Source organism: Amblyomma americanum, chromosome 4 (assembly GCF_052857255.1).
Source record: "Amblyomma americanum isolate KBUSLIRL-KWMA chromosome 4, ASM5285725v1, whole genome shotgun sequence".
Taxonomy (NCBI): domain Eukaryota; kingdom Metazoa; phylum Arthropoda; class Arachnida; order Ixodida; family Ixodidae; genus Amblyomma; species Amblyomma americanum.
Genome location: NC_135500.1, coordinates 199542251 through 199557233, shown reverse-complemented (window position 1 = coordinate 199557233; position 14983 = coordinate 199542251). Strand labels below are relative to the sequence as shown.

At 44.0% G+C, this 14983-nt stretch overlaps 1 protein-coding gene across 4 annotated transcripts in view; it reads right to left on the bottom strand.

The window, feature by feature from the left end:
- Window positions 1-694: 694 nt before the first annotated feature.
- The window catches only part of Taf1 (TATA-box binding protein associated factor 1), a 56329-nt gene continuing 42040 nt past the window's right edge, over window positions 695-14983 (bottom strand). For all 4 annotated transcript variants that reach the window (XM_077662913.1, XM_077662910.1, XM_077662912.1 and 1 more), the window contains 11 exons: window positions 14500-14564; window positions 12407-12543; window positions 11329-11391; window positions 11157-11253; window positions 10755-10916; window positions 9892-10143; window positions 7860-8037; window positions 6189-6625; window positions 4046-4228; window positions 2532-2795; window positions 695-1057 (listed from right to left, as the gene is read on the bottom strand). In XM_077662913.1, the coding sequence (XP_077519039.1) occupies window positions 752-1057; window positions 2532-2795; window positions 4046-4228; window positions 6189-6625; window positions 7860-8037; window positions 9892-10143; window positions 10755-10916; window positions 11157-11253; window positions 11329-11391; window positions 12407-12543; window positions 14500-14564 (2144 nt within the window). In that variant the 3' untranslated portion in view covers window positions 695-751. The remainder of the gene's footprint in view (window positions 1058-2531; window positions 2796-4045; window positions 4229-6188; window positions 6626-7859; window positions 8038-9891; window positions 10144-10754; window positions 10917-11156; window positions 11254-11328; window positions 11392-12406; window positions 12544-14499; window positions 14565-14983) is intronic.

Below are 14983 nucleotides of genomic sequence, written 5' to 3'. Positions count from 1 at the left end.
TGGAGAGGAGGTACGTACCAACGTTTATAGATCTATAAACGTTGGTACGTACGACGTGTCACACAGAATGGACCACGATATCAGTGAGAGGCCGTCAGGGGCAGCGGCTGCTCCGTCCGGAGGGAGCACTAATGCGGACGCACACCGCCGCATCAATCGCATCAATCGGTCTTGTATACTTATTTCCCTAGTGTCCCACCACTATGGCGCCCCTTTCTCTTCCTTCTTCCTCTCCATTCATCATTTCCATTACAGATGGGTTGAGTGGCGATGGGTTGAGGCGACCACTGAAGGCGAGAAAGTTGCACCTTTCCTTTTCGCAAAAACCTGTCCCCAAAGGCGCCCACCGAAAAAGTGACACAGTTGCCGCGAATATCCTTTACCCAAAACCGTCTTTCCCTCACAGTGAAGCAGCAGGCCCACCAACCTCTGCATCCTTGTATAATTAAGTTTGTCTCACTCACCTTCCAAGAACTGAGGGTGCTCTTAGAAGCCCTCAGCATTAACCTCAACTACCCGGGTTCGATTCCGACCGCAGAGGCATAGTTTCAAAACGTAAAATGCACCTGTGTGCTGTGCGATGTCAGTGCACGTTAAGATCTGCAGGTGGTCGAAATTTCATTTTTACAGCTGTTCACTTCAACTGAACTGGTTCCTTCTGGTGATACTTTCAGACAGTGACAGAACAGCATAGTTTGATGAGCGGATGATGTATGACATGTTTATTCCTATGTACAAGAACACAAGACGGTCAGAACCACAGGCCCTCTTCGTCTTTTTCTGGTGCATCTTGGAGGTTGAGGAGGTCCCCCCTGTCGTCCTGCTCTTCTTCAGATTCTGAGACAGCCAAGTCAGTGCTGATGACATTGTCCTGGGCAACGGACGAATCAGCACCTTCCATGCGTTCAGCAGTCCCACCATCCATTGGATCATCCTCTTCTTCAGCTGCCATAGCAGGAGGCGCATCATCTTCCATCTGCTGGAAATGGTACTTGCCCTGAAGAAGGAACTCTGATGGGTCATAGTTTTCGTCTATCATCTCCGTGTCTTCCATCACCTGGGGACAAAGGCAGGAAGCACTTATAAAATATATAAAAGAATACAAAAGCAACCTGGCACTGCACAAGACCTTAATATTCAAAATCAACATAAGTCTGCAGTGCTACAAAAGAAAGGCAAATGTTAAGACACGTTAGCACATAAATAATTTATGTCAAACACATAATGCAGCTCTAGCTGCTGAATTATCAACAGTGTGGGAACTGCAAAACACAAAACAGACACACAAAAAGGAACAGCAGCCTTCGGATCTTGGCTCTTGGCAATAAATCCTTGATTTCAATAGCTTGTAGGAAAATACAATGTAAATCCATTACAGTGAAACCTCGTTATAATAGCGAACAAGTAAAAAATCGTAAAATAGTTCACTATAGCCAAAATTCGTAATAAAAATTTCATCCAAAACGCGCACAACAGCTGTGTAATTTAGTAATTTATGAGACAACAAATCTGACGATCCTTACTAGACAAACAAAGATACGTTTTCACAGGTTTTGGCGGCGTTTCGAAGGCGCTCGCGGATATTCCGAACTACGCAAAAAACCGAGCGCCAGTTAGCTTGGCTTCCCCGCACAGCATCGAAAGCGCAGGTTGTGTCGGCGACGATGGCTTCCCCGCATTACAGCCATGTCGCGTGGAAAGCGGCACGTCAGAGTGAAAGCTATCGCCGCTTTCACCACCTCCGCGACAGCAGACATGAGTGCAGGATTGTTACTGCAAGCTTACAGCTACCTGCGCTGCTGATTGCAGGGCACTATCGGCGGATGCCGGAGGCGTGAACGCGTGCTGACTGACGGACTGCAACCCACAGGCTGCCGTTGGCGAGTTAAGAGATAAAGTGCAAACCTTTGGTGCGAACGCTTGCCTCAGTACTACCAGTCAGTCACTTGTGCAGTGCGGCGATGCGTGCCGCCTGCATCCGAACGAGAACAGTTTGGCGCTGGGGAGTTCGATATATTAGTTTTATGGCCAACTGCATTCGATGTATAAAGTAGAAATTTCATGTGTTTGTCAAAAACGTTCGCAAAGAGTTCGATATAGCCAATAATTCGTAATATCAGTGTTCGTTACATCGAGGTTTGACTTATTTTTGCATGGCAAGGTTGCAATAGCAGGTATTCGCGTGACGTCACGGACGCCATTTTGTTGTCCAGCGCGTAGCTTAAGCAGCGCAGGCCGGAGCAGGAGGGGATAATCCCTTTATATACGCCTGCAGCCTTTAGCACTCCACAGACAACAAAACAGCAGCCGATGTGACGTCAGTGAACACTCCTTGTACTGAGTTCATGATGGCTTATGGTTGAATAAATTTTAGGAAACTACTAAATGTTGCAAAGCAAGCACGTCCTGTGTTCATGCCAGATTTTCTACCCTCTTTTCGACCTTGCAATTAATTCGCAGCACTACAGTGAATGTTTCTGGCCCCTGCGCAGTGTTTAGGGTGGGAGTTATGCCAAACAGCCATGTCCTACCTCCGGCTCCTGCACCATGGATGCCCGAGTCATGAGCACATGGGGGTGGTCCTCATCTGAGTCTCCCGTCATGTCCTCCTCCTCGGGCTCGCTGTTTTCGGGCGTGATCTGCAGGTCCTGGTCCAGCACGCTCTTGTCAGGACCAGCTGCCGATGATGGGCACCGCTCCTCAAGCAGGGAGGCCTCACCCTCTTCATCCCCTTCCACATCCACAAACTCGCAATCCTCAGGGGCTCCACTGTCACTGCGCTTCCGTGAGGACGGCTGCAGTGCACACAGAAAACAGAGCATCCAATGAAAAGGGGAATAGTACAAGAGTGAAGGGTACAGTGCTAGGAGAGTTGGCTACTTTCTTGAAGAAAAAGCAAGTGCTTCCCAAGGTTTGGTCTTTTCTTTTTCAAAGAATTAAAAGTGTCTTATCTTGCTAACAAATCAACTTCCATTGTGGAAGACTCCTATCACGAAGAAGCTTTAATATGATGGCTAATCAAAGGAAGAGCACTCTCTTCCAGCGTAAGCAAGGCGTATTTTGAAAAAGTCATGCTTAGCATGTTGCCGTGTTGCAGAACTGATGTATTCTGGCATTAATTCAATCCAAGCATGTCAAACAAGTGCAAATGCTTTTCATGTGACATGGCTGTCTTTTAATCTCTATCTGTTGTGCTTTTTATTATCAAACAGTTTTGTTTGCACAGACAAACCTTACAGCTTGCAGTTCTGTTCTCCTGCCGCCACCAGAAGCTTTTCTTTTTGTTATTTTTACAGCCCTTGATGAGCAGCTTCGGGGGTTTTTTTTAGGTTACCATATGTTAACTAATCTTATACTGCAGATTTTTCTCTCGTTCCTGATTAGTCAAACCATGTTTGGCAGCAATGAGACATTTCAGTCCGGAATAAATCGATTTTGAAGTTTGCCCTTTCGTTAACCTCTATTGGGATGACTTCTATTAGCAGCACTGAAAACGTCATAAACGTTCCCTGCAAGTTAATACCTGGTCACAATATAATTAATACAAATTTTGAGACATGTATTAGGTTGTCCAAAGCATTTTATAAAAGAATGGTTGTTTTCAGTCCCTACTTTAGCCATTCAATGTGCGTACGAGTGTTCATCTAGTAATGCTTGTGACGTCATCACTGATCATGCGAAACATTGTCCCTGGCTATGGCCTGAGTTTAGGTTCCAGTTTGCTTTTTTTGCACAGTTTTAAAATGGTTCCACTAGGTATTTTTAAAAATGATTTGTTGTTGTGGACAGAGGGGACTCTAAGGAATGTGATGCGAGTAACATCTCAAAATATTCGAAAAGCCCCCAAAGTTGTCATTTACATTTGTCCTTTGCATTTCAGTATAAAAAAAAATAAGGATACTGAAAGCAAATGAGAAACAGCTGGAAAGCAAAGGATAGCTAATTATCCCTTCTGTATAATCCAAATGCAATGTCAGCACTGTTCCAACATATTCCGAAGCACGGGTAGAGCTGGTGTGGAGGAGTGAGAGAGTGATATAATCACCCTGGATGTGCTCGCATATGCTTGTGGGTCAAGATCTTCCCGCGCCAGATCACTCTCGGCCAGCGTACTGTCCTCAGCAGGGTATGAGTTCCCTGTAGCCACTGAGTCAGTGTCAGCCGCCTCCAGTGCAGCTTCCTGGGCCACCTTGATAGCTTGCTCCAGGGCGCTTAGCTGACTGTCATGCTGCAAACAAGTGACACATTCATAAATGTGTTCATGTGTTTCATTCATATGTTTCAAGTGTTTCGTTTAGTTCTGGAATAGCAGAAGCCTGCACTGCCACCTGTTTAGACACCAAAGCTGTGCAATAAGGTTACCATAAAGTTTATTCTTTTAAAGCCATGCAAGCTCACATGCCAGAGCAGACCAGCAAGAAAAATCAAAGTTCAAGTTTTGGGACTTTTATGAAAGTCACAAAACATGAACTCCAACTCAAGTTTTCAGTTTGTATTTTGACAATGAGTTCATTTTCAACATGCATTAAAGGTGCCCTATGATGTAAATCAAGCATATGCTCTTTATTCTTTGTATGCAAAGTAAGAGATATTATGACGCCTGAGCACCCGAAGAGAAAGCTGAAATTGTAATATTTAATATTTTAATCTTCTCCACAAGTGCTCGTTTCGAGCCGATGGCGTTGCAACGTAGCGGCCATTTTCAGCAGCGGAAATGAAGCGGCATCCAGATTGGGCTGTGCCTTTCTCGTTGGTTTTGCGTCCAGCTTGAACCTAGTTCTTTTATACCCACAAAATGGACCCAAAATATTATGGCTTTGAGTGGTGTAAGCTTTTCACATGCCACAAAAACTGAAAAGAAGCAGTGAAAGCGAACGCAAACTAATAAGAAAAACGCTAGGGGCGACGTTTTCCATTTCGCTTCAGACTTTTTTCGAGGTGAGCGCTGTTCAAACCACACCAAGAAGGCAGCAAAAAAATAAAAAAAGCCAACACACCTTGCCCAAAAATGTGAAAGGAGAAGTCACACAGGAGACAGGAAGTGAAGTTGGGGGGGGGGGAACACCTTATAATCTTACCAACAAAGAAACACTGGGGAGCTCCCTTTGTAAGGGACGACGCCACCAAAGCGTGCAGCTGTGGGCTGCCCCGATAAAGCAACCATTTCATGCAAGCTTCCGCTGCGTGTGTGCTAGGCGTGTTTTTGATTGGTAGTGCCAAGTCTAAGCACAGGGTGAGTGAAATGGGCAAGTTAAATGCATTTTTGTCTCATCTTTTCATTTTGAAATTTCCAAGTGGAATAACTCTCGTTTTCATGCTCCGATTTCAATAATTCTTATTGCACTGGTCTCTGGAACGCATGACGAATCCATTTAATCGGCACTGAGGAAAACATCGCGGTTCCCCTTTAAGATAATGAACATCTAGCATAAGCCTAGTAGGTATCTATGCGATTAATTTATGTATGTCAAGCATAGCATCTCTGTTTCACCCGACACAATATGCAAGGCACTTTGAAAACTGTCAACTTATGCATGTTTAGAGACAGTCAGTCAGTGCAGCTGAGGCCTCCCTAGCATAGTCTGATAGCGACATTTTGCCTCCATCACTGGCGAAAGGTAATCCAATGCAAGTGACGCCAACAAGGAAGCTGAAAACAGCACAAGCCCTGCAGTTGGAGAAACTGCATGCGCGCTACACATTCTTCACCTATGCACTGAAATACCGCGCCTAACGCAGCAGTTAGGACCCAGCTGGGAGTAGTAGCCAAGAAGCCACCTCGGCAACAGCCATAAATAATTTTTGTGGTCCTATGTGAATTAAACCTTGAGAAAACTACCAAGAACTGACTGTATCTCGGTAAATTTATTAGGTGAAATGGCTGCTTGCTTTTAAGATGAGGAGAGCATGGCAATGACCTTTTCACGTTGCCATCAATGATTTATTGCATGCATACTGCCCCGGAGCATTGAAGCAGAACTGCTCCGAAATAGTAAGGGCTTCCCCAGCACCCTTCATGGTACAAAACAACAGGGCTCCACCCCTACTACATCCCACCCATCACAAGCGGCACCAGATCACATAAATGCATCTTCCATGCATAGCCTTCTTGCTTAAACTCAGTTTCCAATTACAAAGCAGCCCGATCAGATTCACTGTGAACACTGGCTCTCGGAGACTGCACCAACCTCATCGAGTGCTGCACGGCAGGCATCGACGATCTCCTTGGCCTTTTGGGTGAACTGGCTGTCGGCACCATTGAACTGCATGCTGTTGCGGTGTAGCAGCTCCACGTCGGCAAAGAACTCCTCGCGGCTGTGGTACTTGTGTGCCTTGATGTTCTTGATGATCGTGTCCAGATCCATCGGGCTCTTGATGACCGTGTAGTAGTCCTTGACAAACTTCTTGTTGACAGGCTTGTGAAAGGGCCACGACTCAGGGATACTCTTAAGGTGGTCGCTCACAATGCCCTCCAGGATGTAGGACAGGGCCACCTGATCATCATCGTCAAGCAGCGGATTGATGGCCTTCTCCAGGCGCATGAGCTTCTCCTCCTTCTCACCAAAGCGCGTGAGGCACAGCTCAAGCATCTTCTGCGCTGCCTGTGTCAGCGGGCTCTTGGCACCTGGGTGCAGCCATTGATATCAATGTGACAATTACCACAATGAGTAGCACAAAGCAGTGAAAAGACTAGAACCAAAGTGATCTACTTTCTTATCACACCTAGCAACAACAACTTTATGCTGCCATTCTGTCATCACTGTCTGTTCCTACAAAAAAAAAGCTAGTTTTCCTGGTATTTTGTGCTACATGAAATTTCACTAATTTGCACCATGCTTATAACACGTTCACAACAAACTCTTTCCAAAGCCCTGATGCCCACGTGTTGCGACCCAAGAGTAAGCTGGCACCTATAGCCGTTTTCAAATGTATGCTCGCATTTTGAGCAAGCACCTCAGAACTTGGTGAGAAACCCCAGGGCCTGATCACATAATTCACCACAGCCCTGCTACTAAGATAAATACTGAAAAAAGCTTCAAGGCTTTTATATGAAATTTCAAAACTTGTATTTCATTTCTGCAATGGAAAATTAGATGCTGGCACAGTGAAACCCCTCATGTAATGCACTGTGAGCCACCAGTGAGCCACCCCAGTTCTACACAGTGCAGAGGCCTTCCATTAGATTGTACCAACAGCGTTCTGCTATAATATGAACGGCAATGCAATACAGGCTTTCAAGGTTAAAAGATCTTAAAGGGATGCCATAAGATGCAATAATAGTCACAGACACAATTTTGTTTGAGTCTGGAAAATGGCAGACAAAATTCATGATTGGGACAGAGGCTTTGGCTAACACTATTAAAGATCAGGATGACTAAAATACAAGGGATAACTTCAATAACAGCCTCAGTGCTTTTTTGCAAGTGGAAAACTGGGGAGAATCTGTCTGCACCACTTCATGATATCACAGAAAAGCCAGACTTGTTAGATAACTAAACAATCTCACTAAATAACTAAATGTCTGGAAAAGAAAGCTCACTGTATAAAGCAACCAGGAGCCACATTTCAATGACAGGCAATGTTTAAGGGACACTGTCATGCAGGGCTTTGAGCTTTTTTATTTGTATAACTTTTCAACCATAACATTTTTAACACAATGTGTCAATGATTTAATTCACCTCAAGGTAACTGTACTGGATCATTACTTCTCATCCCTGCAATTCTTGTGCCCTCAAAGCCACCACTTTATTGCCTCCCAGTCTACCACATCTGAACCAATGCATAATTTCAGTTTCTAAAACCAACATTAAAGATCCGCTAGACATTTCCTAGACAGTAAAAAATTTCAAGATCCTCACCATTGTAGAGGCTGCTGTTTTCAACTATCTGATTTACATCACCGAGGAACTCCTCGCGGCTCTGGTAACACTTCTCGTGCAGCTTCTCCCGTATCCGCTGCAAGTCCATCGGCCGAATGATGATCTTGTGGTAGTCCGGCACTGCCTTCGCACTGACAGGATGCCAGAAAGGCTGTGTCTGCATGATTGACAGGAAGACTTGCATTTCAGATGGCTTCAAATGCACAAATTCCTTTCTAGCACCGTATTTTTCTATGTATATAAGTCGTCCTTTTTTTATGAATATTTGCCGGTGTGGCTTATGCAACGGTGCAACTCATATGCAGCGAAAAAACGATGCACCGTACCTAGTAACTATCGTATTAACCAGATTCTAATGCGCCCTCAATTGTAACACGCACCTGTTTTTTATGGCAAAAAGAAGTGAACTGTGTTCCATTGTAACGCACACCAGACTTTCATGCTTTTGGCACAAGGAGCGAACAGCATGTGATGAGCAAGCAGTTTCGACATGTTGGAAGAACCAGGCACATAGATGGCAGTGCGAGAAACGCGTAAAGGAGTCAATCAGCGTCCTAAACAGTGCACAGCTATGCTCGGCTGACTGGCTGATGCACGGCCAATAGCTGCCATTGCCAAGGGCTGGCGCAAAGCTCTGGAAACTGAAACTGAAACTAAGCAGTCAAACTGTTTTCAGAGGCGAGGGCAGTCCTTTTTTCATCCCGCCTTCTGTTGAACACACGTCAGATGTGCATGGGCAACTCTGCAGCATGCAATTCAGTTTGAGTAGATACTTTGACGATCACTTGCCATGCCAGCCGTACCTGGACACGGCCTTCCTTCCTGAAGCTGTTCGAATTAACCAGTGCAAGAAACATAGCGTCAGAATTAGCGACCGACCAACATCTGGAAGAACATATGATGCAAACCACAAACCATCTAATTTTGAAAATTTAGCTGTTAAATGGGGGTACAAAAAAACTAAGCAACCCATCCGGTCCGTTTACGGCAGTGGCAAGATTAGCAGTATCTTCCTCATTCAAGGATGCTTTGCCCCCTTGTGCGAATGTGCTATGGGGAAGCCGCCATGTTCTTGCTCCGTGTTCCCCAGACCCTCAGATGCTTCGCCCTCTTGCCCTAAGGCACCCTTAAAAACCCGTCGCATTTCTCCTCTTCCTGTCACATCCTTGCGAGAATGGCCCGCTCGTATGTAAATGCACTTTTATTTTTAGTGCAAAAGCACTACTTCACTAGCAAAGCTGAAAAACTGGAGGTATGTGTGAATGTGAAGCCATAACCTTTGACGGAGCACCAGTGGCAGAGGCTTTGAGCAACTGCTCTGTCAACAACGCCCAGGTTATATGACGGTTTCGCGCGGTCCCCTGAGTCATATAATCATGGCTCTACTGAACGTGTCCATGCGTATGTGACAAGTAGCAAGTGTGATAATTGTGTAAATGCGTCATTTGTCCGCGACTTCCAATTATACAATAGCTGCATTATACGAAGGTCTCACGCGGTCCCATAAAACTCATATAATTGAGGTACCGATATATATATGCACATGTTTCTGTTACCTAGCGTCAGCAGTGCCAATGAATATTCTAAGATTAACACGAAGTTATGTGTTCTTACAAAAAAAATGAAAAAAAAAATAGCCCCATACAGCTTGAAGGAGCCCTAGGTGTCAACACTTATAAACACACTCCCTCCTGGTAATGAAATGACACTATGTAGAATGAAAGACGAAGAACGATGGCAGTTTACAGGGCAACACTGAGTAAATTCCTCGTCCAGTGTGCAAGTGACTGAAGCTAATGTTAGGCCATATAGTTTTGCTTCCGTAGTACCTTAAATTCCCTGAAACTCCAGAGAGAGACTATTCTCGCCAGTCTACAGAGCTTCCTAACACCAACAGAATGCCAATAGAGCCCTACACACCAACCACACACCAGTTCTGGTCATGTATGCAGGGGCTAGTTACTTCTCACAAAGGCTGCACCACTCGGCCAGCAGCATCCAGGAGCCCTACCTCAGGCAGGTCCCGCATCTCATTCAGGATAGCCTCGAGCAGGATGGACAGGGTGACCATGGGGTCAGTACGTCGGCGGTTGGCCGCCTTGTTGGGCTTGCGGAGGTAATCGCAGTGCAGGACGGTGCCCGCACGGCGCCGTTTCTTCAGGGCCATGGCCTCCTTGGGGAACTTGAGCACCAGGGACTTGCGTCGGATCTCATCGGCATGCTTGATCAGCTGCTTCGACAGCACCACTCGCGTCTCGTCCACCTGTGCCCAGTCACAGAGATGACAAAGCAGTGAGCAGCACACCAGGCAGTTAGGAAAGCATCAAGCCACCTGCTCCTATCAAATATGATGAGAGGTTGATAACTTCCCTTCCACACTCACCAATGTTTTCTTTTTTTTTAATGTGCTGTGCTCCCACAGTCATTGCAAACGACGGCACTGTATATGGGCCTTAACATCTCAAAGCTGCACATGGCCATGACAGATGCCGTAGCGGCTTTAGAATAACCATCTGAGATTACAGGACTTATTCGCATAATTTGCACACTTTTTTTCTTTAAATTAAGGTTTCAAATGAAGGTGTATAAATTATGCAGAGAGTTTGTGAACACGTCCTGAAAAACTCTACAATGGTCATAACGCACAATATATACCGTATATTGCCGCCTATACATCGACCACCCCCAACTCGCACCTTTGCGGCCCCCCCAAAAAAGTTGACTCCAAATACAAGTAACCACAGCAAATTATCCCCATCATTCCCTATGTGGCATAAAATTATTGTAATATATACATGCTATCTCTAGCGGCAACTCCATCCTCTAATGCAACAAAACTAATTCTGACACTGCGCAGTCAAGTGGCACACATGCCTTGACAAGGTTGTCGTCTTGAAGTCCACAGCCTTCCTCCTCTTCCTCTTGCTCCTCTGTCATGGCCACTTGCACGGGTGGCAGCGGAGCCATGGGCTGGTACTGTGGGCACGCCTTGTTGGTGCGCATGTGTCCGATGGCGCCACATGCCCCACATTTGAGCTGCACAAGACAAGCCTGAGTTCATGTACGTGCCACGAGCCAGCTGTAACAATAACAAACTAAAGAGGAGAGTCACATGCACATAGTTTCCGCTAAATCAAAGGCATTAAGGAACAATGAAACACATGAAGATACAAGGGTACATCCAGCTGCATAGCTATAACTTTTATGCAAGGTGAGACAGAAAGATGGGGAGGACAGATCTGGGTTGGATGGGTGTTTCAGTCAGCAGGTACTGACCTTCAGCTGTGGTTGCTCCTTCTTTGGTTTCTTCCGCATCGGCAGATGCTTCTCCTTCTCAGCATTGCGCTTGAGTCGCCGCAGTTGCTCTTGAATTCTGTTTCAGTGAGGTTTGCGGTGGACATGTCAAATCCACAGTGAAAACTTACAACAAGGGCAAGAGTGAGCTCACCTTCGACGCTCCTTCCTGATCTCCTCCTTCTGGTGCTCATCCAGAGTCGATGCAAACTGGCGTCTGCAAAGACATGCCCACCACTCGCACCCGTGCACAACTATGCCACCAAGTCATGAACATATTGAGCAAGCCCACAGTCCTTCACTTTGAGCACAAAGCAAGGACAGTTGGATGAATACAGCAGAAACACCACTCTGGCACAGCAAAGCATTGCCACAGGTACTTGTAGCAGCTCATAAGTTAGTTGGTTTATGGGCTTTAATGTCCCGAAACGACTCGGGCTATAAGGGACACTGTAGTCTAGGGCTCTGGATAATTTCAACCAACGGCGGTTCTTTAATAGGTACTTACATCGCACAGTATACGGGGTTCTAGCATTTCGCCTCCACTGAAGTGCAACCACCAAGGCCGGGATCGAACCCACGTCTTTCAGGTTTAGCAACCTAGCACCACAACTGCCCAACTCATAAGTCTCCTTATTTTTTTTTCTGTAGTGTAGTCAACCAGACATATACCTGGTTAACCCCTTTGCCTTCCCCGTCTCCTCTCTCAGGCAGAATAGCATGCTGGTGGCTTCACAAAGATTTTAAGCGTTCAGACACTTTAAAATATGCTCAGCCAGCAAATTTACTACTGCTCCCATAGCAAAGCAAAATGCAAGGAGCATGTACTTCACATTGGATGGGGCCTCTACGGTATGCATCTGTATTTTTTTTTTCACATGACCTTGTAATTCACTCATGCTCATATATAATTTTTCATTAACGTCACCTGCCAAAGTTTACCCTTTTGTATACCCCTACTCAGTAAGCCTTAATCAGAAAAGGATTAGTAAAATGCTTTTATGAGATTTACACAAAAAATACGCAAGAGTTCCATTTATTCAGACTAATGCATGATTACGCAGAAATGCAATCATCAGTATAATAACAGCTACAGCAGGCTAACATTCCTTCAAACTCACTTCCAATTTATTAAACTGGCCCTTTGGTCCCATTTCAAAGAAATTGCAGGTCCCCTTTGAATTCGAAATAATGAAAGCCGACTGCACATAATCCCAGCTGGGGTAGCTTACATGAAGTTTGGATCCTTGGTAGTACGTATTCGGACGTATGTGTCAATGACTGCTGGCTTTCGCACCGTCTCAATGCGGACATATTCCCGTCCTTTGGAATTGCGGAAAGTGCGAAAAATCTTCAAGATCCGACCATTCTGTAAAAAAAAATATATAACTTTTTAGACATGAAAAAAAAACTTACAAATAACCGTAAACAAAATTTCTAAATGGGATCAACCATCACCAACATGTGCAGTAAGCATAGGTACACAGAATTCATCATCGCAGATGATATCATGATATTTGCATTCTAGTAACTGATGGGAAGAAAGCTGTTCAAAAGTCCTGAAAAGTGCCACATACACCTGGACAAAGGACGCATACTGACAGAATTTGCTCAAGCCCTATATATGTTCCCTATCCTGGTCTTTGTAGCACTCCAAAAATCATGAAATCATACCAAACAGCCTAGCATCAAGTTTTTTCAGCTGTTTCTATTAATAGAGACTATTCATAATTTATTTACAGCTTTTTCAATACTTATCTCACAGGTTTTCCTGCATTATAGCGAGGGCTAAATTCATACTGATATATCAGAACAATAATGACACCTTGTGCAATGTCACAAACATTAATCACACTGCCCTAGTACTTTCAATCTTGCAGTGTATCCCTTTAAAGCAAAGAGGTGAAGTCTGGTCAATTTTTAATTTTCAAGCAGATAACAAATCTAGCATTAACTTGGTGGAATTTCACTATGAAAATTTTAAAATCAATGCTCCTAGTTTAAAAGGCCTATTTGTTGCATTTTTAAGAGCTTTTTACATGCAAGCATGCAAAGCCTTGATCGCAAAGTGGCCATAAGAACCAACTACCATGGGCCTCAGATTATTAAGAGCCCCAAGCATGCAATAAATATTTAAGAGGTTAATTAAGAGCTTTGTACATGCAAGCATGCAATACCTTGTTCACAAAGTGGCCATAAGAACCAACTACCACAGCCCTCAGACTATTAAGAGCCCCAAGCATGCAATAAATATTTAAGAGGTTAAAAATGAAGTTGAAAGATGCAACTTACTTTGATCTAAAGAAAAAGAAATGATGAAGTGTGAGAACAAATACTACAATACTGCATGTGACAAAAACAGCACATGGCTTTACAATAATGCATTTATACTGGATGGAAAACATGCATGTGGTGATCCTGCCACAAGCTTGGTTATGCTTGCCACCAATGTAGTATGTGCGTGCTCTCTGCCTAATGCTAAACGTAAATAATATGATGTCTTCAGTTGAGGATTAAATCTAAACAATAACAACCGTTACGGCCTCATCACACTCCAATGTCTTTCTCAGCAGCTTCTAAATATATATGTTTCATTCAGTTCCTGAATAATGCAACTAACAAGATGGTCAGAGAATAACCAGGATAAAACATGTACATAACTGCCACATACATAACATTAGCACATAAAATTACCACGCCATTTTATTAACTAAAAAAATGCGTAATGCTCTACAAGAGACATTTTGCAAACATAGAATAAATTTTATCACAAATTTCATGCCACTGCAGTTCATGAAAACAGGTCATAAACTAGAACACAAAACAGAGGCAGTGCATTTTTGTTTTGACTCTTACAGTTGCTATACAATTACTGGCCTCACTAAGTAGAGGGGTTCATGATAAGTTCAACACAAAAACTGTTTGCCGATTGTAACCTTTTAATTACTAACCATTATGACACTAGTCTGTAATTTGTTAATATGCATGCAAAGCCACATTCATTGAGAATTCAACCAACGAATTGTTTTGAATATTCCTGATTTCCTAGAACTATATCTGGCTAAAACAATCTGCTAGTGACGCAATATGAAATTCTCTGTCACCTTTTGAAGTCCTTACATAATTTTCACCTACATATTTATCTACAACACTGCTTCTCTTATGATCCTTACAAGTAATGCATCCAGATTATGCTTGCCTTCCACAATAAGTCTCAGTATTTATAAATAATCGAATTTGCAGATTAAACCAAGGGTTCCTTTATTTTAAATCTGACCCCGATAAAGCCGTCTAGATGAGTAAATGCACACAGGTTAAGGCTCACCTCATTAGACCGCAAACTTGCCATGGAAGCATTGTCGTCATCCTTGTCAGACTTCTGCTTGCCATCTGGAAGGAAACACTGCGGCTCAGAAAAATAATATATATACAACTACTAGGACGGTACATCAACAACAGTTAGAGTGATGCACACTGTTTTTCTTACCAGCAGAACGTCCAAATAGCTAGATTTTATGTCAAATTAAATTCAGACCAAATATTACTAAGCAGTGCCAACAAGTCAGATTAGAACTACATCAAATGCTGAAAACTGCACTTGGAGAACTTAAACGCAAAGAGAAAAGGCAGAATCCACATTCCAAGAGAGTCACATACTATAATCAGTAACAATGTCCAGATCCACCATTGAAAAAAGCCATGGAATCATTGAGGCGACACATTGTGGCTTAAATACAGAGCACAATTTGATAAGGAGGCAAAAACTGCGTGCTTTAGTCCCTACCTTTTTGCCCCACTGTTCCTCAGCC